This window comes from Vulpes vulpes, chromosome 11 (genome assembly GCF_048418805.1).
Source record: "Vulpes vulpes isolate BD-2025 chromosome 11, VulVul3, whole genome shotgun sequence".
Taxonomy (NCBI): Eukaryota; Metazoa; Chordata; class Mammalia; order Carnivora; family Canidae; genus Vulpes; species Vulpes vulpes.
The window spans coordinates 72,534,771-72,561,235 of record NC_132790.1 but is presented as its reverse complement, the minus strand read 5'-3'; the positions used below and the strand labels follow the sequence as shown (position 1 = coordinate 72,561,235).

The following is a 26,465-nucleotide window of genomic DNA, read 5'->3' as shown; positions in this document are numbered from 1 at the left end:
ACCTCCTCCACCCCCAGATACTGAAGTCATCTTCTGTAAACTAGAATTGAGGAACTTTATAGAGAATACATGTCTTCATGAGATAGAACTATGTTAGTGTCTACTCTTTCAAGACTCTTCAGTAGTCTAGGAGTTTGTTTAAAAATAACAACAAAAAAATCCCCTTAGTTTCTGTACCTTTGGTGGAATCTCTGTTTTCCACTGAGGTTTTAATTCTCAGCATTTTTTTAAATGTAAAGATTGAAAATGTGTTTTAAATTAGAGGGGATTACATGGTAAAATTTAAGTAATTAGATCCCACCACAAATGTCTCACTTTCCAGAATCTGCATTAAATTTTCTGCCAACATGAAATGTGCTAAAGAACTACAATGTAACTAAATATCTCCACAGGGGAAACAATGGAAAAAAAGAAAGAAACCTCTCCTCGAATTATTCAAAATAAAGATCTGTCATTTCATATCAGTCTCCAATAAACTGTAATAAATTTTCAGCCAATCTGCATGTTTTATGAATATACAAACATGGCCACTTACGTGGGGCTGATTTTCAAAGTTCGGCATTAGGTTATCCACTGTGGCTACTGTTTAAAAGTATAAAAATCATATGGCAGCCTAAGATGACAAGTTCCTTCTGGTAAACTATTTGACTAGCAGCATCTCTGGGCTAAGAAGAGATGAACCATCTTGACCTATTCTTCATTACAAGATCCAGTCTGCTGACTTCTAATGAGGATCCACAAAAGTGGGTGCAAATATTCTTGTTACTTGTCAAACCTACATAATAACAAAGCATCTCTTGCCTGAAGTGATCAGCTCCTATCCTGGTAAGAAAGTCAAGACCACACATCTATCAGTGAACCAGTTTGAGCTGTTAGCCAGCTTCTCAAAACCAAATCCCATTTAGTGTTGTGAGGTTTACTTTTCTACATGGATCACTTCCTTACTACTTGATGCCATGTGCCCTTGTTTTGTTTCATGGATTAAAGTAAGAACTAATAACATTTAAATGTTGGTATCAAATGAAAAATGCAGTCTCTCTTTGTCCTCTTTCATTCAAAAATAGAAATATATTGCCATCATAGGAAGTCCAGCCATAGAAGAAATTTCAGGCTTTTCTGATTAATCCTTTCTAAGGGAAAGGCAGGAATTCCAAGCAAATACACACTATTTTATAATTTCATATTCCATTCAGTTTTCTTTATGCATTGCACTCTAAATGTTAAAATATCTTTTATGCTTTCCTGAATTGTTCTGGATTTTATAAAGTAATAAAATATGACAAAATGCAACAAAGAGAGAAAGTATCAAAGGACATATTAAATGTTTATTTAATCATATATTTATTCTAAATACTTTATGAAGTCAATAAATATTTTATTATGATAATGTTCTATCATTGCTCTAGTACTGCTCTGAAAATGCTCCTGTTTTAAGAAATATGAGTTGGCTTAGAGAAATAAGAAATAGTTTTACTATTTATAATACATATTACAGACACAGCTAAGAGTAAATGCTGGGATCCCTGGATAGCTCGGTGGTTTAGCATCTGCCTTTGGCTTGGGGCGTGATCCTGAAGTCCCAGGATCAAGTCCCACATCAGGCTCCCTGCATGGAGCCCTCTTCTCCCTCTGCCTGTGTCTCTGCCTGTCTCTCTCTCTCTCTCTCTGTGTCTCTCATGAATAAATAAATAAAATCTTTTAAAAAAATAAATAAGAATAATGCTGACTTTGGGCAATTGATTTTAAAACATTTACTTCTCAATGTCTTTTAAGCCATGAAGGTAGCTACTTAGTGTTACTTAAAATAAGATGAAAATTAAAGATAAATATTCCCTAGCTCAAGCCAAAACATAAAACAAACAAAAAAAAAAAACTAACTTAGGAAACCATTAAAAATCAACAAAATTAGACTTGCAAACATTCTACTAAAACATATGCTAAACTGTTTTTTTACAGAAATACTGAATATTCATTGAATTATAATTCACATGATTTTAATTTCTACAATAACTGCATTAAGAATGCAAAAAAGTTGATAGGAAAATAGATCATAAGCCACCTTTTTGAATTAAGAAGGCAAAAGCACAATAATAATAACAATACAGTGCAAATTACCAACCAAACCTTGAGAGCTATTTCAGGAGAATATTTCATATGAGAGAGAAGAGTTAAAGATAGACATGACAACTCAATGAGACCCAAATGTAAATGATAAAACCATCGACAAAAGCCTTGAAGGGAAACGCTTTCCCCATCGAGGGATGATTTCTACTGGCCTCCAGGTGTAATATCATGTGCACTGATGAGCTGATCAACAGAACAGAACTTCTACCCAGCTGTAATCAAGAGTGATTGATGGTTGGGACAAAAAAGTTGATTATCATGACAAGTTCGCTGATGCAGAGAAAATAAGCTCTGCTTGGGAAATGGATAAAAAACCTGTTAAAAGACTACCTTCTGAAACCTTATTTATAAAGGCGTCTATGAGAAGGTGTAAGTTATACAGAGGGATCTGATATTCCGATAAACCTGATAAGAATAAATTTGCCATACCTGGACCTCAACAGATTTCCTATGTAAGGAATTTAAAGGCTCATTTAGGCCCAATAAAAAGTAAACCACATACACTCAGTGTTACCTGTGCAATTCTTAAAAGTTATCTCTCTGCTTCTCAAAGTATTACTGAAAATCACACATGGACACAGAAAATTAAACTTTCATAGCACACCATGCCTCCATTTGCCCTCCTCAGCTCCCTCCTCACAAGGAATAAACTCCCCAAATGACTGCAACCTTTAGCACTATCACATTCAATTAACATCAAAACATAGATTTGGACTGAGACAACAGATCCCAGAGGCAGTATTTTGCATTTAAAATGAGGTTTGGCAGGCTTGAAAAAGGTGAATCTGGGCCAGAATGTTTGGTGTACTACGGTGTTCTAAAACAGATCATACAGAGATCTAGAGTATGAAGGAATACATCCATTTTCTCAACTTCTGGTTCTAATGTCTTCGAAGAAATTCTAGCAACATAATCCAACGCAGTGTGCAATTTATAGCATGCCTGGTACAATTTCAATCTCCTAAAACTCGCAATAAAACCAAATAGCCAGTCTTAAACTAGTCATCACAAGAAACTTTTAGTGTGAAGGAGGTAAATTGAATGGGTATGTTCATTTCATCTATAATCTTTGGCCATGTGAACCCTTGGAAAAGGTAAAATGACTCTAGTTAATTATACAGATATTAGGACTCAACAAAAGAGACAACACATAGCAAGAGCTAGGAAAGCCAGGATACAAAGGGACACAAAATCCAAAATGACAAAAGAATAGATACTAACATGAATTATCTTTTTCTTAAATTCCTTTGCTCCTCTGCCCAGGAACAAATTCTTCTACTGTCCTAGTTTTCATGGCCATGGCAAAACTTATGGTTTATTAAATGCTGAATAAACTATATGACATATAACAAAAAGGGCAAGTGAAGGGCACCTGGGTATCACTGTCAGTTAAGCATCCAACTCTTGGTTTAGGCTCAAATTGTGATCTCAGGTGTCCTGAGATCCAGACCTACCTAAGACTTTATGCTCAGGTGGAGAGTCTACTTCTCTCTCTGGCCCTCCCCACCCTCCCCCACCCCATTCTCACCACTGCATGTGCTTTTTTCTCTCTCTCTCCAATAAATAAATCGTATTTATTTTTTAAAAAGATTTTGCTTATTTATTCATGAGAGCCACAGAGAGAGAGAGAAACAGAGACACAAGCAGAGGGAGAAGCAAGCAGGGAGCCCGATGTGGGACTCAATCCCAAGACCCTGGGATCATAACCTGAGCTGAAGGCAGATGCTCAACCACTGAGCCACCCAGGCATCCCCAAATAAATAAATCTTAAACACACACACACACACACACACACACACACACACACACACAGACTTCTTGCTTCACCACATTCTACCTTCCTTTCATTGTGTCCTTCCATGCTTTGCCTACTCTTCTGGAAACTCTGCTTTCAATAGGTGTTGGATGAAACACACTCTCAGCACAGATTCTCTCCTCCCCTCTTCAACACTTAGTATGATCATATTGTCCTTTAAGTGGTTCTCAATTTTGAAAAGTATTTCTACACTCCAGCAATTTGTACTTCTAGAAGTTTAGTAATGAGCATATCCACCTTGATTAACCTCCGTATTGTGTGTAGAACTCAAGTGACCAATTGTCTTAGCTGAAAACTGTCAGCTGATGCCAATGCAAAGCTCAAAATAAATTTCTCTTAGGGCATGTCACCTGATATGACAAATAAAAGCCCTATGCTGGAACTTAAGAGCCCTGTTTCAGCTGTTTCAACAGCTTAGTGACCTTGGATAAGTCAGCTGAGATGCTCACCTTTGGTTTTTCCATCTCTACAATCTCTAAAATGGAGAGAATGACTTCTTAGATATAACTAAGTCCTAAAACACAACAGTTCTCTGAGGTAGTCCATAGAAATAACAAATATCATTCTGATTTCCAGAAGTTATATAACACATCTACTCATGATATCTTACATCAACTTCTCTTTCTAGAGAAGATGGTAAAATTTTCTATGTCTAAGAGAATCTGATAGAAAAGTGAATTTTATTATTATGTTTCTCTTTGTTTATAGAGAAAAAAAAGCACAGAGAAAGACTCTTTTACAAAGAGTTCTCTTTTCTCAGTCCCTTACCCTTCATTCCATCCACAGATGAAACTCTGGACTATCAAAGCCTGATTCAGAGAGTCCCAAAATATCCCAATGTTGAAGTTTTATTTTTAAAAGCCTGCCAAAGAAGCACGATGCTTAAATAGGTTCCTGTGCTCTTAACTGGCTCATTTTCTCCTGAAATCTCGAACAGCCAGACTCAATATTTCTTGCCTAGTCCTTCTGTTCCAAGTTTTGTTTCTGAGAATTCCTGACAGAGCTGTAGGCTCCATTAAGGAAGTAGATGGGTGTGAGGCTGAGAGATGAAATGGGGCCCAAATGCACACTCAGAGCATGAGCCCTCCAAAAGGGATGTGCCAGGCACTTGCTTCAAATACATCCAAACCTATAGTCCCATCACCACATGCCTCAAACCTCGCTCCTCACACAAGGGTGACATGACTGCAACTAAACCCCATTAGGCCCCAGACATGCCTCTTTGTACACAAGCTGAATGGCCCTGTCATAGAAATGCTTTTGAAGAAGAAAAAGCACTAAGTGGGAAGGCCAGAGTGCGCAGGCCAAAGCTCTAAATAGCTCTGTGAATCTTGAAGACAAACAGGAGACACTCTCTTATGAAAGAGATGTTTCAAAGCTGCCTAAAATTTAATTTCTAACTGGGATTTTCCTTCAGAAATTAAATTTTTTCAATTTCTAACTGGGATTTTCCCTCAGAAAATCCTCTGGGACTTAGCAGCAGTGGCAACAGGCTTAGAGAGATGGAGAGTTTCTAAGAAATCCAGCTCTGCCAGGGACAAGTTGACCCTGCAGTTTTTAAAAGGTAAAAGGTAAAGATTTATGAGGAGTGAGAACCTCAAATCAACACAGAAATACACTAAACACAGGCACTTTCAGCAGTGTAGATCCCTTTAAGCACTTTTCTGAAAGATAGATATTTTCCAGCTTCAATATTTCTGAAGAAGTAATTTAGCATTCAGAGAATAAAACAATGATAACCCCATTATTTGTTCCATAACATAAAAATGACCTTTCCATTTCATTTGCTATACGGTTTACAACCCAATTGCCTGTGTGTTCTATTTTATAATCCTTAGAACATGGCTATAAGGAATGGCTATTCATTTTATTTTTAAAATTTTTTTAAAAATATTTTATTTATTTATTCCTTTGAGGGAGAAAAAGAGAGAGAGAGCAAGAGAGAGCACGCATGAGCTGGGGGGAGAGGCAGAAGAAGAGGGATAGGGAGAAGTAGGCTTCCTGCTGAGCAGGGAGCTGGACTAAGACTAGACTCAGGCTTGATCTCAGGACTCCGGGTTCACGACCTGAGCTTAAGGCAGATTCTCAACCATCTGAGCCGCCCAGGCATCCCTGGCTTTTCATTTTAAATAAGGTGATTATGGAAACCGTAAATTCAACAAAGAGCCCCAAGACATACGGCCAATCAAAAAAAGTGGCAGATCTAGACAAGAGGTTGTCTAAATCCTGATCCAATGATTTTCCTACCATTACACTCAGCTTCCTTAGATGCTGTTTTCAGATTTGGGGTTAGGTGTACATCCCCATGAACAGATTTTTATTAACCCTTACTGTAGGATATGCAATAAAATATTGAAATCAGAATAAGGCAACTGTATCTATTAACTCTCCTGGGCATGTTTTGAGGCTGCAGATACTGTCAGAAAGAGGCAGGAAATGTTTAGAAAACTGCAAATGAGGACTCCAAAAAGCAATTTATAATTCAGGATAAAATATGTGTGTGTGTGTTTTTTTTAAGCCTCAGTAGGGTAGTAGATGCAACAATTCCTTTTTATTTTATAAAATTTAAGCATTATTATACAGGAAATTTGGAAAATAAAATTGGAAAGAAATAAGAATAGTTCTTAACTTCAGTACAACCACGATCAGTTTTTTTCTCTCCCTCTGAGTAGTATTTCCTTTTAATATCAACACGCACAAATAATGCAGATTTAAGTATTTAAAAGAAATATCTTAGGTTGTGATGATACAAAAGTATAATTATCTAATTTGGTTATTTGGTAGGAAAAAATGTTCCTTTTAGCAACTTCAGCACTATCTTGCTTCATTTGGTTACAGAGGTTAACCCAGAGATATAAATTAAATTCAAACATATTGCTTAATTTTACTACATTCGTGGGTTCTAAATTGTAGAAAAACAATAATGATTTCTATTTTATAATACCATTGGGAAATATATCAGTTATATTGATGATAGTCCCAAGGATCCCCTTTGGAGGGGCCTAAGGGCTTCAAGCAATGGACCTTCTAATAAGGTGGTTTTCCCTTTTGTTTTACAAAAGAGCACCTTGAGGTAATTGATGCTTGATAGTTCTGAGTCATAAAGGACATGTTGCTTCTATATTATCACTTGGTAATTTGCATTTTTACTTAAGTGTTCACCATGTTTATGATAAGTTGTGTGACTGAATATGGATGATGCCATTTGAAAGTACTCACAAGCACTGGAGGGCAAGGCCTCACCCAAGTTGTAGATGACTTTCGACAGCAGCTGACATATTCAGTTAGATTCGTGAGGGAAGGGGCCCCCAGGCCCCCTCTCTGGGAACTCACAGATCTCTAGCCACACCATTACTGTAGGATTGGCTGGAGCCTTTGATGGACTTTCTACTTTGCCTGGGCCAGACAGAGCAGTAACTGGATAAGAGTAGACACTGAACCTGCATGACCAGTGACTGGCCAGGTAGCCTTGTATGTCTCCCACATTCTCTGTATCACAGTTTCCACATGAGAAATTAGCAAAAATGTTCTTCTGTCTCTAACATGAAATACTATTGTTAGGTTAATCATAGTGATTCTTTGATGCAACAACTTAGTAATTTTTAGTTTGGGGCCTGAGATCTTACTTTCCACTCTATAAACAGTCATCAAGAAATCATTTGATATCTCAATAATCTTATATCCATGCTGATCCTGAAATAAGCTGTCTTTCAAAGGCACACTTAACTTGCCCAAGCCAATGGTAATTTATACTTATTTCAAGATGCTGATAAAATAACTGGACAAATTATAAACTTTTGGTAATTAATTGGGAACGTTTTACATAACCCCTATCTGTGTTTCATGTAAATGTCAAGAAAAGTTTTTTAAGTTTTTTTTTTTTCAAAGAAAAAGACTGTATCAGGAGAAAGCAATCTCATTTAAATAAAAATATAGTATAATATGCATTTAAAAAGATTTCTGTGGGGCCCAAAATAGAAAATGTACTATACAGGAAACAGGTATCACATAACACCAAACTACACAGATTATAATATGAAGGGTTAATAAATAAATAAAAGCATAGAGGGAAAGAAAATTGAATTTTCATGATGCAAAGATGAAAAGAACTATAAGCTATTATTTTCATTGGAAGGGGAAGAAGCTTTGAAATGTAAAAAGGTTCATAAGGCAAAAATACTTTCCTATGTGATTGAGGATGCAACTAAGGATACACATGAATTACAGTGTTACTTTTCCAGAATAATTTTAGGTTTAAGAATGGAAATAGGCAGATAAATTCCAGATTTACCTGGAGGGAGTAGATGCAGTTGTTTGGGATTATAAAACTTTTTCTTGGCATTAAAATGGTCAAATATGAGATATATCTATATGTATCTATCTGGAAAATATTTGTATTTTCTCTTAGTGTGAAGATTATTTTATTATATGTGGATGAAGGGGTGATAAATCCAATTGATCTTGGCACTTACTATTAAATATTTTATAAAAATAATATTCATGAACATGACCAGTCAATAGTAAACAAATCTCATATTTCCAGCACATTAGTTCCCCTTATTGACATGATAATACTATAGAGACTTTTCTTTAAGTCTCTAAAGGAGTTTCTGCTCCTGTACTTCAACTTCACGATAATTATATTTTGTTTGTAACTCATGGTAAAATGTTGCTATGTGATTTGTAAACTCAATAACATTGGGATTTCCTATTTTCTTTAAACCGCAATTTAAAAAATTAGGACTGCATAGTGAATTTACATTCAAGTTTCAAGATAAAAATGTAAAAGCAATGAATTCACATATGTCCAATTTATATAGAGAGGAATGAAGCTATACTGGGTAATTATCTGATAAATTTAATTCGTCATAGAATTCGATTCAAATCTAAGCCAAACATCCAAATGACTACCTGTGGTAGGGAGAAAAAAAATGATATTTAAGAATTAATTCCTGGAAACTATGAATATGTTACATTATATGACAAAGGGGGATTAAATTAGCAGATGGAGTTAGGTGGTTGCTAATCACCTGATTTTAAAGTAGAGAAATTATCCTGGATCATCCAGATGAATTCACTGTGATCATAAGGGTTGTGAAAAGTGGAAGAGGGAGGCAGACCAGTGAGGGTCAGAATCATTCAATGTGAGAAGGATTCAACTAGCCATTGCTTGCTCTAAAGATGGAAGGGAGTCATGAACAAAAGGGAAGCCTCAAGAAGCTGGACAAGAAAGGCAAGGAACTGAATTCCCCCCTGGAGCTGCCAGAAGGAACCTTACCCCGCCAACACTGTGATTTTAGTGAGTGATACCCATTTTTTACTTCTCACCTCCAGAACTATAAGATAATACATTTATGTTGTTTTAAACCATTAAGTTTACATGATTTATTACAGCAGCAATAGAAGATTAAGGCAGTAAGCATCTAGTGAATGGTCAAGTGTGCAGTTGCATACTTATGATCCAGACCAATTAGTCTAAATTCTCCAAATACCTCAGCTATTTTCCATGTGCCACATGCCAGACACACCTGAAAGTGAAATTATAAGAATGAGAAGCAATGGTCCCTGATGAATACATATTGATTTCTATATCAACTTGAAACTTCATTAGCAATATAAATTGCTATTCTCTTCTATCAAGGAAATAAAACAAGAATACATTTTATAAAATATGTAAATGCTCTTTAATGTATACCTGGTAATAATTCTAAATACCTTAAACATGACTTTGATACCAATCTACAGAATTAGAAACATTTAAAAAAAAGGAACAACTGTCTTGAAGTGGTGACCTGGAGATAACCAACCAAGGATTTAGCCTGGATGTGGCAGACGGTTTTCATAAATTTAGTGGGAGATTGGGTTCAATGAGCTTGAAGTCTCTTTTTGATTCCCAGTTTACAGGAAGTGAAATTAACACAGAGGAAAATATTGACAGTGAAATTGCTGGCAGGAGGAAATATTGAAATAGCCCCCATTATTTGTAAGAAGCTCTCAACATGGCTCCTGGGAGACTTTTGCATCATTATCTGATCAGTTCCAAAGTGAAATATCAATACCATTTAAGAAGGAATGAAATCAAGAAAGAATCACTTTAAATAATAATTACAGAACTATATGATTATTCACTAAATGTTTAGAAATGACCAAATTGCAACTATTGAGTTCAGAACTCAAATTTACATGTTGAGAGGACCGCCTCTTTTTTACAACAGCTGGAAGAGATTATTATATGATATTTTTCAGTTGAAAAGATTTTTTTTGTTAATAAATTAAACTATGGCAAATTTCTTAAAATTCAAATCAATTCAAAGCACTCAGTATTTAAAAACAAACAACAAAACAAAACAAAAAACCAAAAACCTCTCTTTCAATAAAATGCCACATGTTTAGTGTATTCTTTTTTTATATCAACAAATACCATTTAGAGTCTATGCAGGCAATCTATTCTTTTTTTAAGCCAACAAAAGAAATGGTATACAACTATCTGATGATCATACTAGTAGGTAGGAGTTCATAAGACAGTAGCAATCCTTATGCAAAATAAGATGTTCTGATAGAAGAAAAAAAGATACTTTATTTCTGTCACATCTGCTTTCTCTGCATGATTATCTCACATGCTCTTCTCATTATCAGAGAACCTAAAGGACTTACTTGCCTAGAAAGATTAAATACTGGAAGGCCTAACATTCTCCAAAATCCAGATCATTTTGGTCATCTCCACACTACAGATCACCTTGTAAGATAATGGCACTGTGCAGGAGCCACTTTGACAGGCTGGGGTCCTCTGTTTTCCTAAAGTATCAACAGGTATTCTATTCCTAGTCCTTCCAAACCAACATCCCTTCTCTTTTCTGTATCTCTCAGGACCAACTCCACACCAAGGAGGTTGGGGAAGGCAGGCAGTAATTTTCACATTGGCCATGAGCCAATTAGCTTCATTGTGATGAAACCAGAGATTTTCTGATCCCTAGAAAAGGTATGGAAGATATGAATAGCTCTCTGTGAATACTTTGCAAAGCACTGGTCAGGTCCATAAATGTCTCATTTCTGTCAAGTTCTCCACTTAAGTTTTATTCATCAAGGGCTCCAGTGCTTTGAGGCCTTTAGGACTCCCTATTAAAATGCTAATACTTCTAGGATAATAACTTGAGAGCTCTAACACAAATATCATTAAGAACACAATGGGCTGATTTGGAATTGGGGACCACCAAGGCAGATAAAAAAATTACAAAGCAAGATGTTGGCCTTGAAATATAATTTGGGAATTATCTTATATCAAAGGTATAATTTATTAAAAGGCTATTTGACTATTCCCCAAAGGGAAAGTGTATTAGCTAAATTTAGTATTCCTAAGAGACTAAAAACATACCTTTAAACTGCAAGGATAAAATATTATTAATGTATGATGTTTCCAGAGTAAACCCCCCAAAATAATATAATAAACTCCGAATTTAAAGGACATAAGGAGTTAAAATGTTATCTTTGAATTTTGACATGCTCAGTTATTGGAGAAAAATGTTGAAGAAATCTCTTCTGCAAGATTAGAACAGCATAATACATTTTTTTCAGTGAATACTAAATGGTAAACTTACATCTGAATTAAATCTCAACTGGCAAATGTTGCATGATATGATTTGCTTTCTTCGATGAGGAAGAGGAACCCCGAATGTATGATTTATTACAGCTTTCTGAATCGGGTCCATCTGTAATGAGAAAGAAAATACAACAAATAGAAATAAAGCTTGTCAGTTCCATTGGAATGTTGCCTATTTCATTAAAGAGCCAATCTGTACAGCTTGAATCTACTGCTCACATTATAAAAAAACATTTTTATTCTAAGAAACAGCATTTCTACTTTCTTGGAAAATAGACAATAAGCTCAAAGCTCAGTATGATAAGAAAATGATAAATGTACCCATTAGAGTTTGCATGCTAACTGTTTTTCTCATTTACGATCAACAATTGTCTCAGTTTGATAATCCTAAAATATAATTAAAGGTTTATCAAAACTCAAATTATTCCAAATGCCAGCAATCTCAAACAGAAGTATGTATGCCATTGCCCCCAAATGGACTTGTAAATAGACTTGGTCAGATGAGCAGTTCTGAAAATAAATTATGCACCATAATCCAACATTAACCTTATGCTATGTTTGGTATCTCTTCTATGTTAAAATATAGTGTACAAATCCTATTTTCTAAGAATTTGAATGTATGGAGTTATCTATTCATTCAAAAACCATCTCTTGACCATTTGATGTAGACTGCTATCCTATGGACTTACTATTTGAGGTTCAGAGAGTCTGGATCAGGGCAGTTATCTCTCTCCATCCCATATTCCCAGGATAGGTCAAGCGACACCAAAGACATAATGTCAGCAATCTGGCTCTGATAAAATTTGTTGGCTTTGTCCTACCATCCACATCAGTGGTTTTCAACTGTTGGAGTCAGATAAAAATTTTGATCTGCTTCTTAATATTAGTGCAACCCCTTTGCTTATCTGTGTCTCCTAAGGTGGTGATAGGGTTCAAAAGTGATAATTTGTGTAATTAGCACAGTCAGTGCTAAGCACATTAAACAATCAATAAATGTTGGCTATTATATTTTCTCTGTTACGGCACATATGAGGATCAGAGTTAACTTGAGTCTCATACTCCCATAATCATTGTTGTCACACTACTAATTTCTTAGATGGCCAAGAAACATTTAAAAATAAATCAAATGTTACACATATGGCTATGACTTCCACTGAATACCTGCAAACTAGAACTTTCAACTCTCATCAGATAGAAAGTTCTTCTGAAAGTCCTCACAATGGGTTCAGATAGCTTAGAAATGATTTGACACATACAAAAAAGCTAAGAATGTATCTGTGAAATGATGTTCTAATAGTCAGTTTCTCTGATACACTGTAGTTCTTAATTATCCTAAGCAAGTCGTTGATAAATTCCATCTCATTTTGTGTATTTCAAATTATCAGAATGAGTTAACTCATAGGTTGTCTTCATAGGTAGGTAGGAGGAAGCTTTTGTCTAGATAGCCACAATTCTATTAGGCTGTCTAGGCACTCCTAATGTACAATAAAAATAATAGCACTCAGCATTTATTAAGTGTCTTCTATGTGCTAAGCACCAGGCTAGGTGGTTTAAATATTAAATAGTTATGATGATCAAGAAGAACTCACAGGTGTAATCATTTTTATCTTCCATCATTACTTTACATTTTTTATTTGATGTTAATCCTTTCCCAGATTCTGGAGGAAACTCAGCTATCCCATGATTTTTCCAGTCATTTCCAGGTATTAATAAATTCTAGGATCCCCTTTCTCCTTACTAGTGAATTCTATCATCCTTTTTTTTTTTTTTTTTTTTTGCCATATCATACTTTCTTGTTAACCAGTTTTATTTAGGTATAATTTACATATAATAAAATTTAGGAATGTTAGGTGTAGAATTTGATGGGATCTGGCAAGTACATACAGTAGTATTATTACACAGAACATTTCCCTTACCTGGGAAAGTTTCCTCTTACCCCTCTCAACACCTGACTCCCACTCCTAAGTCTGAAATCACTAGCCTGCTTTCTGTCCCTTTCTTGAAGTTCATATAAAAGGAATCATAGAGCATGTAGGGTTTTTTGTGTGCTGACAGCCTTCATTCAGAATAATTCTTTTAAGATTCATCCATGCTGTTGCATGTTATCAATAGCTTATTCCTTTTTATTGCTGAGTAGTATTTCTTTGTATGGATATAGCAATGTGTTTATCCACTTGTGAGCTGATGAACATGTGAATTGCTTCCAGTAAACTATTACCTTTTCAAGTCTGAACACACAATCTAAAGCTCATTCCTAAATTCAGTTCAGCATCTTAATCCAAACATTAAAAACTAATTTAAAATTCCACTCTCTTTCTTAGCTTAGAACTACTGTCAATGTATGAATAACAGTATGAAAAGTCACAGAGCATAGTATAGGGCTCTTTTCTCTCTCTACATATTTTTCTTTCATGTCCCTTACCCTTACCCCAGCTAATCTTCCAAACCTTCTTCAAAGCCATCTCACCCCACTTACTTAGAGCCCAAAATGGAAAATGTATTTTTCCATTTGCATCTTCCAAATGGAGGTTCTTGAGAAAGCCAACAGCCACACAAATGTGTGAATCTGGGCTACTTCAATAGCCTTCATTCTGCTTCCTAAGATCACTTTTATACTAGTTTAAATGTGCTATCACAATGCTTCTCCAACAATAATCAGAGAGAACACTCGGCGATAATTTAATTTGCCTTTTAGCCAACAGCTAAAGAAAAATTAAAAGCAGAAAGAGGTCTCTGACTTAGAGGTAGTTGCTTCATCATATGCTACTGCATCTGTTCAGTGTATAAATGGGGCCCATTTCTATTTGGGGATAAGGTGAATTATGCCTCTAACCTTTTTAGAAATACTGAAGACTTCTTATAATGATATTATAAAATAAAAATAAATTGCACAATTATATTAAAGATGCTCTCTGAAAATGAACAGTACTGAATTTTTATCATATATTAGTGAGCAGCATATTATTTTGGTTTTTCAGTAACACTGGGAAAGCAGTGACCACATTCAATCCAAATTTGTGTAGGAGGTGTTTTGAAACTAGACACTTAATGCAAATGTGGCATATTCTCTAGATTTAATTCTTTTGTTTGAATTGAATGATGTTCTGATCACTGTGACTATAAAATCAAATTTCAAAATGCAAAGTAGTGTATTCTTCTTCAGAGACAATTTTATTTCCCAGTATACTTAAAAAAACCCCACTTAAGTATATTTCGAAGATGGATTTCACAAAATATAGTTACACCAACAGAATTATCTTTATCATTTTAGAAATCTAATACAACAAAATGATAAACTTAATACCTTTATTAATGAGTATAAATCATATTCACCTCTCATATATACATCTATAAGTAAAGCCATTTACAGCAAAGAATCATGAAAGGGCAAAATCTAAATAATAACCAGTTCTATTGTTAAATAGTTGATTAAATGATACCACATGGTATGTAACTAAAAGTAGCATGCATCTATTATCAACCATAGGGATACACACACAGCCACTTAGATCATTTTGTCTAAATACACTATTATTTACCATTATAATCAAACATTTTGTTTAAAAAGAAAGTCGCATGTGTTGACTTTTCCTACAATAGGTGTGATCTGTCAAAACAATGACATCTTATTGTGTGTAAACATAGTATCATTAGGAGTTTCTCCATAAAATCAGTCTCAAGAGATGCCAATGTGTTGAGGCAAGAAAAGGGTTTTTTAGGTCAAATAAACTGTAGGAAACCCTGATACTACAGCCTAGACATTCAGAGTGCACAATAAAATATTAAATTTTCTGGGGTGACCTGCAGCAAAAACAAGTTTTTAATAGGTAATTTCTAAAATAATATAACCAAACTTTTGTTTTCTTTGTTTCTAAATTTAACATCCTTGTTCAATGCATAGAGGTTGTTTTTTATTTTTCTTAAGATTTTATTTATTTATTTGACAGAGAGAAAGAGAGCACAAGTAGGTAGAGTGGCAGACAGAGGCAGAGAAAGAAGCAGGCCTTCTGCTAAGTAGAGAGCCCGATGCCGGGCTTGATCCCAGGACTCTGAGATCATGACCTGAGCTGAAGGCAGACATTAACTAACTGAGCCACCCGGGTGCCCCCAATGCATATAGTTTAGAAAATAATGATCCGGGAATATAATCAACATAAAAATATGAATGAAATGTAAAGCTTTCAGTAGTAAATAAAGACACTAAAAATGTAACACAAAGAAATCAGATCCATAAGAGCTTTGATACATTTCACTTAACTCATGCAGCATGAAATTAAAAACTAAATTAAATGGTAAAATCTACATGATATTTTAATACATATTTATCTAATTTCTAAAGTGGGATATTCTAAATACATTATCCAGCCCCCAAACAAACAAAAAGTGAAGGATGATACACGAACCTATTGATATGCTTACCCGAACTCTAGTCTAAAATTCAATTTCAAACTCAGCCTATGGCCTTATTTAAAGCCAAATGAATATGTTTTTCTTCATTTCAGGCTTAAGGATCTTTGCATTTCTATCTCATGTCTTGCTTTTTCCCTCACCTCCCCTCTGGGCATTCTGTTAAATTGATTTGTAAATGAGTGTACGAGGGACAGCCAGAGCTGAGATTCTCTTCTCTAGGATGAACTGGTGTTTTTTTTTTTGAGGATGCGGGGTTAGTCCTGAGTTTACATTTCCTGCTCTAAGAGACTTCCTCTCTTTCTGTTCCTATTATTATTGTGGCTTCCAGTTTTAAAATCAAAGAACAAAACTGAAATGCCAGGAAGCTTAGAAGTTCAGAAATATAAAGGTTGTCTCCTCCAGCTGGTATTTCCATGTAACAATGGCCAGTAACAATAATTCTAAAGGTTACTCAGAGGAATTTGCTGTGTGTTTTTTTTGTTTTGTTTTGTTGATAAGCATCATTTCCATCCTGACAACTTACTGAGAACTCTCCTTGCCCCTTGCCTATTATCACACTACTACGAAGCAGCAGAGCCAGTTAAGAGGCACAACCACCACTCTGCTCCCATCTCTCTCAGGTACCACCATCAAGCTTTGTGATGTCCATTGTCCAGGATATTTGTGACTCTGTAGTATTAGGTGACACTGGGTGGATTTACTACATCAACTATGAATTAGCAAAGTTTGAGTTTATATGACTTATATTCATACATTAGAAAACATTAATAAAAAAACCTAATTCTCCCAATCCTGCAACAAATTTATTCACTTGAAACATATGCAATGCTGACCTTTTTCTTTAACTTTCTAAAAGGCTGCATAAATTACATTTAAAAAGTGTATGCATCTTAAGTATATCATTAGTTGACTTTTTTAACCTGTGATACTTAAGGGCACCTGGGTGGCTCAGTGCTCGGGGGTTGAGTGTCTGCCTTTGGCTCAGGCTGTAACGCCAGGACCCCCCACATTGGGCTCTCTGCAGGGAGCCTGCTTCTCCCTCTGCCTTGGTTTCTGCCTCTCTCTCTCTCTCTCTCTCTCTCTCTCTCTGTCTCTCATGAATATATAAATAAAATCTTAAAAAAAAAAACAAAAAACAAAACTTGTGGGATGCCTGGGTGGCTCAGCGGTTGAGCGTCTGCTTTTGGCTTAGGGCATGATCCTGGAATCCTGGGATCAAGTGCCACATTAGGCTCTCTGCATGGAGCCGGCTTCTCCCTCTGCCTGTGTCTCTGCCTTGTGCATACTTCCAGGTTATCACCATCCCGATAAACATATAGAACATTTTCAGCAATTTAGATGGCTCCCGGAACGGAGCCACAAATTTGGGAGTCCCCAAGCCACCTGCACTTCTGACAAACTGGCTACAAATTTGGGGCTTACCATGACTCCTGCAGGTTTGATATCTTGCTAGAATGATTAACAGGATTCAAAAAAAACACTGAATCTGTGGTTACAGTTTTATCATAAAGGCTACAAATCAGGACCAACCAAATGGAGAGTCCCAGAGGGTGAGATCTGTTAGAATCGTGAACATGGAGCTTCTATGTCCCTTCCCCAAGAAATTAGGATGCATGGCCCTTGCAACACCCTCACATCTAAGAAACTTGCCCAAATCTTGCTCTCTGGAATTTTTATTGGGGCTTCATTACATATGCATGACTGACTGAATCATTGGCAAAGTGAACGAATTCAAACTCTAGCCCCTTTCCCCTTCCTGGAGGTCCTGACTGATATCACCTGCCCAAAGCCTAATCCTCTAATCACATGGTCAGTCCTTCTGGTGACTGGCCTCCATCCTGAGTCATTGCTTTCGCATAAACTCAGGTGTGATCCAACATGGGAATGATTCACAAAGCTACTAATCACTCAGGAAATTCCAAGATTCTAGAGACTACCTAAAATCTAACATCTGAGGACAAAGATAGCCAAATTCTTTATGCACATCTTTCAATGCATATTTTTACACAGTTGTAAGCATAATATAGAATATTTTCTCTTTTTTCATTTAAAATACATCTTAAGAATACTTTCATTCAACATCAGCTTTCATCTTTACCAATTAAATGGTGGCATACTAATATTAAATAATTATACCACAATTTACTTAGTTTATTCTCTGTTTTTGGATATTTAGGCTGTCCCAGTTTTAAATACCACTGCAAATATCATCTGTATGGGTGCAACTTTTATTAAGAACTACAGCCTCTTAGAGCTGGAACGAATCTTGAGTGATCATATCTTGCTTTCTCATTCTATTGACAAGCCCACTGAAGACCAGAAATGTTTCAATCAGTAGTAGAAAATGGACAACAAACCAATTATCCATATCCCAGTTCCAGGTTCTTGCAGCTATAACATATGACAGCAAGTATAATCCTTCCTTTTTCTCCCCACGTAGGAAATAACAAATGGTTAAGATGTAGTCTACACTGTTGCTGCTCCTAGTTGCTGGCTGTTTTATTTTACTCTTTCTAAATTCTATCTTTACCTTTACGTGGAGTGATAATCATGTTGGGTTATTATGACTAATAAACTATGTAAAGTGTATACAGAGCACAGCACTGTGTCTGTAACATAGAAAGCACTCAATAAAAGTAAATGCTTCTTCTATTATTATTTTATAGCAATGATAGTAAATATCACAATTCCTTTCCAGAAGCAGAAAACCAAAAAAAGAGTAGAAAGATGCTTTAAAAGGTCCTTGTGATCCATGATCATCCAAGAAAAAATAAATTTAACTATAATAAACTTTATATTTGAAAAAATAATGAATTTAATTTTTTATTTTTAATTTTTTAAAAGAGAGAAAGAGCAGGTGGGGAGGAATAGGAGATGGAGAGAATCTTAAGCAGGCTCAATGTTGAGCGCAGAGCCAATGTGTGGCTCAATATCACAACCCTGAAGTCATGAGCTGAGCTGAAATCAAGAGACAGATGTTTAACCAATTGAGCCACTCAGGTGTTCCCAAAATAGCTAATTTTAAATAAACACTTTGACACATGAGGCACTGTTAATAACGCCTACATGTCTCATTAGGTCTTCATAGTATCCCTACAAGGGAGACACTTTTGTTTTCTCCTTTTAATAAACTTTATTTTTAAAAAATTTTATTTAAATTCAATTGATTAATATGTATTATTGGTGTCAGAGGTAGACGTTAGTGATTCATTAGTCTTCTATAATACCTAGTACTCATTACATCATGTGCCATCCTTAATATCCATCCCCTGGATATCCCATCTCCTCTCCCCTCCAGGAACCCTCAATTTGTTTAGTTTCCTATGATTAAGAATCTCTTATGGTTTGTCTCCTTCTCTGGTTTGTCTTGTATTTTTTCCTCTCTTCCTCTATGATCCTGTTTTGCAGCCTAAAGCAACAGAATACACTTTCTTTTCAAGTGTACATAGAACATTCTCCAGAATAGATGACATACTGGGTCACAAATCAGGTTTCAGTGGGTATCAAAAGATTGGGATCATTTCCTGCCTATTTTCAGACCACAAAGCCTTGAAACTATAACTCAGTCACATGAGGAAATTTGGAACGAACTCAAATACATGGAGGGTAAAGAGCATCCTACTAAAGAATGAATGGGTAAATGAGGAAACTAAAGAAGAATTTTAAAAATTCAAGGAAACAAATGAAAATGAAAACACAACTGTTCAAAACCTTTGGGATGCAGCAAAGGTGGCCCTAAGAGGCAAGTATATAGCAATACAAGCCTTTCACAAAAACATGAAAGGTCTCAAATATACAACCTAACTTTACACCTAAAGGAGCTGGAGCCTAAAGAAATAAAACCTAAAACCAGCAGAAGAAGATAAATAATAAAGATCAGAGCAGAAATCAATGAAATAGAAACCAAAAGAACAATAGAATTGATCAACTAAACTGATAGTTGGTTCTTTGAAAGAATTAGTAAGATAAACTCCTGGCCAGACTTACCAAAAAGAAAAAAGACCCAAATAAATAAAATCATGAATGAAAGAGGAGAGATCACAACCACACCGAAGAAATACAAACGATTATAAGAACATAGCATGAGCAACTAATTTGACAATCTGAAAGAAATAGTTGCATTCCTAGAGATGTATAAACTAATAAAACTGAAATAGGAAGAAACAGAAAATCTGAACAGACCCATAACTAGCAAGGAAATCGAAGCAGTCATCAAAAATCTCCCAACAAACCAGAGTCCAGGACCGGATGCCTTCCCAGGGTAATTCTACCAGTGATTTAAAAAAGAATTAGTATCTATTCTTCTGAAGCTGTTTCAAAAAACAGAAATGGGAGGAAAACTTCCATACTCTTTCTATGAGGCCACCATTATGTTGATGCCAAAATCAGACAAAGATCCCACCAAAAAGGAGAATTACAGACCAAATCCCTGATGAACATGGGTGCAAAATTCTCACCAAGATACTAGACAATAGGATCCAACAGTACATTAAAAGGATTAGTCACCATGACCAGGTGGGATGTATTCCTGGGCTACAAGGTGGTTCAACTTCAGAAAATCAATCAATGTGATATACCACATTAATAAAAGAAAGGACAAGAACCATATGATCCTCTCAGTAGATAAAATAGAAAAAGCATTTGACAAAGTACAGCATCCTTTCTTGATTAAAACTCTTCACAGAGTAGAAATCTGGGGAACATACCAATCATATCATATCATATCATATCATATCATATCATATCATATTAATATTACAAAAGCCATATACAAAAATCCCACAGCAAGTAACATTCTCAATGGGGAAAAACTGAGAGCTTTTCCCCTAAGGTCAGGAACAGGATAGAGATGTCCACTACCACTACTGCTGTTCAACATAGTACTACTGGAAGTCCTAGCCTCACCAATAAATTAACAAAAAGAAATAAAAGGCATCTGAATTGGCAAAGAAGTCAAACTCTCACTCTTTGCAGATGACATGATACTCTATGTGGAAAAACCAAATGACTCAACCCTCAAATTATTAGAACTCATATAGGAATTCAGCCAAGTGGCAGGATATAAAATCAATGCACAGAAATCAGATGCATTTCTATACACTAATAATGAGACACAAGAAAGAGGATTTAAGGGGTCAGTCCCACTTACAGTTGCACCCAAAACCATAAGCTTCCTAGGAATTAACCTAACTAAACTTTATTCTTTAAAATATTTTATTTATTTGACAGAGAGAGAGAGAGAGAGAGCATAAGCAGGGGGAGCAGGAGAGAGAGAAGCAGGCTCCCCGCTGGGCATGGAGCTTGATGCAGGGATACATCCCAGGACCCTGGCATCATGACCTGAGCCAAAGGCAGATGCGTAATGGATTGAACCACCCAGACACCTCTAAATTGAACGTTTTTATAGCAGTTAGAAGTTTACAGCAAAATTGAGTCTAAGATACAACAGTATCTTATTTTTTTTAATTCCCATTTTACATATGAAATGTTTAGGTATAAAGACATGAAACTAATTGGGTTAGGTTTTCACATTAGGCAGTCCTAGAGCTCTGGTTTGAATTCAGGTAGTCTAACACTGTCATTTTCACAGCTTAAAAACACTGCCATTTTTTTCTTTCATCAGCAAAAGAAAAAATAAATATCTTCATACACATACACACACAAAAGGGGGCAGGGAGAAGACAATGTCTGCAACATCTAATCAAAGATTATGTACTCTGGCGACATAGAGGAGCTCTAGAAATCACTATGATTTCTACAAGATAATGTATCAAAGCCAAAATGTTCAAGGCATAGTAAAAGGCAATTTGTAGAAGAAAATATCTTAATGGTCAATAAAAAATAAAATGTATTGGTTATTCTGAAAGTAAAGCTTAAAATAACAAGGAGACAGTTGGCAAAAATTGACATTTTGTATTGACAAGGATTTGGGAAAAGTACAGAAAAATTTGGCATCACCTAGGAAAACTGAAAATGAACTGAACATACGATCTATACACTTGGGATGCCTGGGTGGCTTGGCAGTTGAGAGTCTGCTTTCGGCTCAGGGCATGATCCCAGGGTCCAGGATCAAGTCCTGCATCAGGCTCCTTGCAGGGAGCCTGCTTCTCCCTCTGCCTGTGTCTCTGCCATTTTCTCTCTCTCTCTCTCTCTGTGCCTCTCATGAATAAATAAATAAAATCTTAGGAAAAAAAAGATCTAAGCATTCACCCTCTAGAGAAGCTTATTGCCAAGATAAACTCACAAGGAAGTTCCCTGAAGTTTTGTTTTTATCAGTAAAAACTAAAACAACCTAAAGAGCCAATGGTAAATAGTCAAAGAGCTATAAAATGGAATACTACACAGAGGTTAAAAGGAATTAATCAAATATTTCTTTATTGGCAATAGATAAAATGCATCAGAATATCTATAATATGACATCAGATACTAAGAAAAAAATCACACATTCATAGTCAATAGATAAGTAAGAAGGAATGGTTAGGAGATCACCATGTTATACCTTCTAAAAAAGTAATGTGTCTGTGAAATGGCCATCAATTACAGCTGTTGAACAAAAAGAGACAACCAGACAGTAGGTGTCTCTTGAAGAAGTACCAAACCACCTGTGAGGAAGTCATACTCGAAATAACAAACTTGCATCTGGTCAAGCCTCTAGATGTAATTACCCATTCTTAGGAAATAACAGGGACAAAACAAAGTGGTAAAAGTCTTTACATGGATAGAGAAAGGGGAATCCTTGTGCACTGTTGGTGAGAATGTAAATTAGTGCAGCTACTATGGAAAACAGTATGGAGGTTCCTCAAAAAAATAAAAAATAGAAATACCATAGATTCAATAATCCCACTATTGGCTATTTATCTAAAGAAAATGAAAACAATAATTTGAAAAGATATATGCACCCCTATGTTTATTGTAGCATTATTTATAATAGCCAATGTATGGAAGCAACTTAAGTGTTTATCAATAGACAAATGGATAAGGAAGATGTGGTTTGTATATGCATACATACATATATACATACACACGCATACACATACATGCATATACACACATAATGGAATATTACTGGCCATAAAAAAACAATGAAATTTTGCCATTTGCAACAATACTAATGGACTTAGAGGGTGTTATGTTAAGAAAAGTAAGCCAGACAGAAAAGACAAATACCATATGGTTTCACTTATATATGAAATCTAAAAAACAAAAGAAATGCACAAACAAACAGAAACAAATTCATAAATACAGAGAACCAAGTGGTGGTTGCCAGAGGGAGGGAAGTGAGGCCAGGCAATTAATAAGTGAAGGGTATTAAGAGGTACACACTTCCAGTTATAAAATAAATAAGTCATGAGGATGAAAAGTACAGCATAGGGAAGACTGTAATAATGCTATACGATGACAGATGGTGACCACACCTCTGGTGCTCAGTGTGGTATAATGCACATAATTGTTGAATCACTGTATTGTGCACCTGAAACTGATGTAATAATATGTGTCAACTATACTTCAATTAAAAACAAGTCTCCAGGGGATCCCTGGGTGGCTCAGCGGTATAGCGCCTGCCTTTGGCCCAGGGTGCGATCCTGGAGCCCCCGGATCGAGTCCCACGTCGGGCTCCCGGCATGGAGCCTACCTCTCCCTCTGCCTGTGTCTCTGCCTCTCTCTCTCTATGTCTATCATAAATAAATAAAATATTAAAAACAAAACAAAAACAAATCTCCACATTAATAAAATCAATAAATTCCAATAGGAATTTATGTCAGCCTTTTTTAAACAAATCAGTAGCTAGAATATAATAGGAATAAGATCTATAACTTTAAAGATACTTAAGAGACATAGCAGTCAATTCCAAACAATGGGTCTTACATGGATCTTGATTCTAACAAACTGTATAATAAATATTAGAAGATAGTCAGGGGGAAGTAAAATCGGGTGCTTATAATAAGGAATTATTTTTTATTTTCAGTTGTGATAATTGTAGTGTAGCTATGTGTTTAAAAAGTCATTATCATTTAGAAATACTCAGTAAAATATATACTGAGGAAATGATATTATGGGTCTGATTTACTTCAAAATAATTGAGAATATTTGAGGGATGAGTGGGGATATTAATGAAACTTGGTCCTTAGTTTTTTTTTTTTTTTAAGATTTTTTATTTATTTATTCATGATAGTCACAGAGAGAGAGGCAGCGACACAGGCAGAGGGAGAAGCAGGCTCCATGCACCGGGAGCCCGACGGGGGATTCGATCCCGGGTCTCCAGGATCGCGCCCTGGGCCAAAGGCAGGCGCCAAACCGCTGCGCCACCCAGGGATCCCCAACTTGGTCCTTAGTTGAAAACTACTGAAGGTAAATGCTGCCTATGTGAATTTTCATTATATTATTCTATTTTTATACATGCTTGAAATACTCCATAAGACAAAATTAACAATAATCACATGCACATGCATGTACACAATCTGTAAGTGATTTATGGATGCATACATATGTATCTAAGTGTGAACCACAGATGAAGGGAGGGAGCATACCAAACTCACAGCAGTTGTCTTTTGGGGATCTCAGAATGTGACTGGGACAGTGGCTACAGAGCACTAGAGCTACATCCAGAACATTTCTTCTCAGTATGGAACTAGCAGCAAAAGCAACAAAATATTAACAGATGTAAAATTATGAGTGACTATAGGTTTTCTTATAATATTTATCATAATTTTTATTTCTTTTAAAAGATCAAAAGGTAAATATCACATGTGAATCCCTCAGTAGATCATACCCAAGTGAAAATAAGTTGAGGGATAATGTCTTTACCCTTCTTTCTCTGAAATTTGGGCCAGTAGGGAATTTAACAGGAATACCAATCACCCAAGATCAAGACACAGTTCTGAGTGGGGTATATGAGGGTGCTGAATGCAGATACACATTAAGTCTCATAGTTTCTTTCTTTTTCAAATAGCAAAGGACAAACATGAGTTCATTTAACAAACTCATTCAACTAGAAGTATACTTATTCCCATCAATCTCATTAATCAGGTCATGCCCAAATCTGTTTATTTAAATCAAGTAGGAAATATAACACATAGGGGCAGCATGGGTGGCTCAGTGGTTTAGCGCTGCCTTTGGCCCAGGGTGTGATCCTGGAGACCTGGGATCGAGTCCCACGTTGGGCTCCCTGCATGGAGCCTGCTTCTCCCTCTGCCTGTGTCTCTGCCTCTCTTTCTCTCTCTCTCTCTCTCTCTCTCTTTCTCTCTATCTCTCTGTGTCTCTCATGAATAAATAAATAAAATCTTTTAAAAAGAAATATAACACATATAAAGTCACATAGGCACATTAAAGGCATAGCCATTTTTCAAAGCATCAACCTTTAATTCTTTCGTACATTCTACTTGCTCTGCCTTGAAAACTCTTTCCCCACATGTTCTAGTTTATTTTCTCTTGACTAACACCTACTCATTTTTCAGAACTCTAATTTTCAGGACACTTAGCTGGGACCTCCTTCGAATGGGCTAAGTCCTCCCACTTATCCAGCATAACACTCTATTGTACCATCAACGATATCCCTTGACTTGTTTGTCTCTCCCAACAGATAACAAGTCAAGGAAGGGTTGGGTCCACTTGTTCTTTGTCTCAGCAATTAGTAGAATGGTTCCCATTATCATAGGCTTAACACATGCCTTTTGAGTTGGTAAACTGAATGATATTGAACCCAATATAAAAACACAATACCGGTCTTGGAATGGTATTAACAAAAGGAGTGAGAAAACATGGATTCACAAAGAAACTTTAAGCATAGGAGGTGAAGTGGGCTTATTAGAGACAAAGTTACATGAGAAATGACTCCGTGATACAATATAGGATGTAGGATATAGACTCTGGGAGTAAAATCTAGAACTCTAAGCTACCAAGCAGAATTCACATATAACCTATCACCATCTAAGCAATAGGGTCATTGTTGATAGTTTCTTTCAACTACCCGTTAGGTGTTAACTTGAGATCATTTTTCCACCAGGCATTCTCCTAGACAAAGGCTAACAGCCATACTGGCCCCCTGATCAGTTAAGGAGAAGATGATTTTGTTCAGAAAACCAGTCCTTGACCTTAAGTGAGCAAAGACATGTCCAAATGTCCGAGATTTCATTGTCAGTAGTTCTCTGCCATGGTTACTTTTCATAATGTTCTGTAAGTAGGCTAATAAAACGAAATGTAGAAAGCTAAAAGTAAAGAATGGATTAGCCTGAGGGGATCTTAAGACATTATTTTTCTTAGAATCATTGATATGAACATGCAAATTGCATTTAACCAATGTATCATGGCCCTGTCATGGAATGCCCACAGATGGACATGCATTTTGAGATTTGGAACGGCAAATATGAAGTTGTTACCAACACAATTAATCAGTCATGGAAGTCAGTTCTGGTTACAATGTTTGAAATTATCTCTTTGGTATTTTCAGTGGGTAGGGCCTAAGTTTCACACATGTTTATATGCCCTGTGGTTCTCATTCCTTTCTCTGGAACTCAGAAT

At 35.9% G+C, this 26,465-nt stretch overlaps 1 protein-coding gene across 3 annotated transcripts in view; it reads right to left on the bottom strand.

Annotated features, from left to right (window-relative positions):
• The window catches only part of ZNF385D (zinc finger protein 385D), an 875,841-nt gene that overhangs the window by 102,961 nt on the left and 746,415 nt on the right, over window positions 1-26,465 (bottom strand). For all 3 annotated transcript variants that reach the window (XM_072726738.1, XM_026006427.2, XM_026006429.2), the window contains one exon: window positions 11,536-11,646. In XM_072726738.1, coding sequence (XP_072582839.1) covers window positions 11,536-11,646 — 111 coding nt within the window. The remainder of the gene's footprint in view (window positions 1-11,535; window positions 11,647-26,465) is intronic.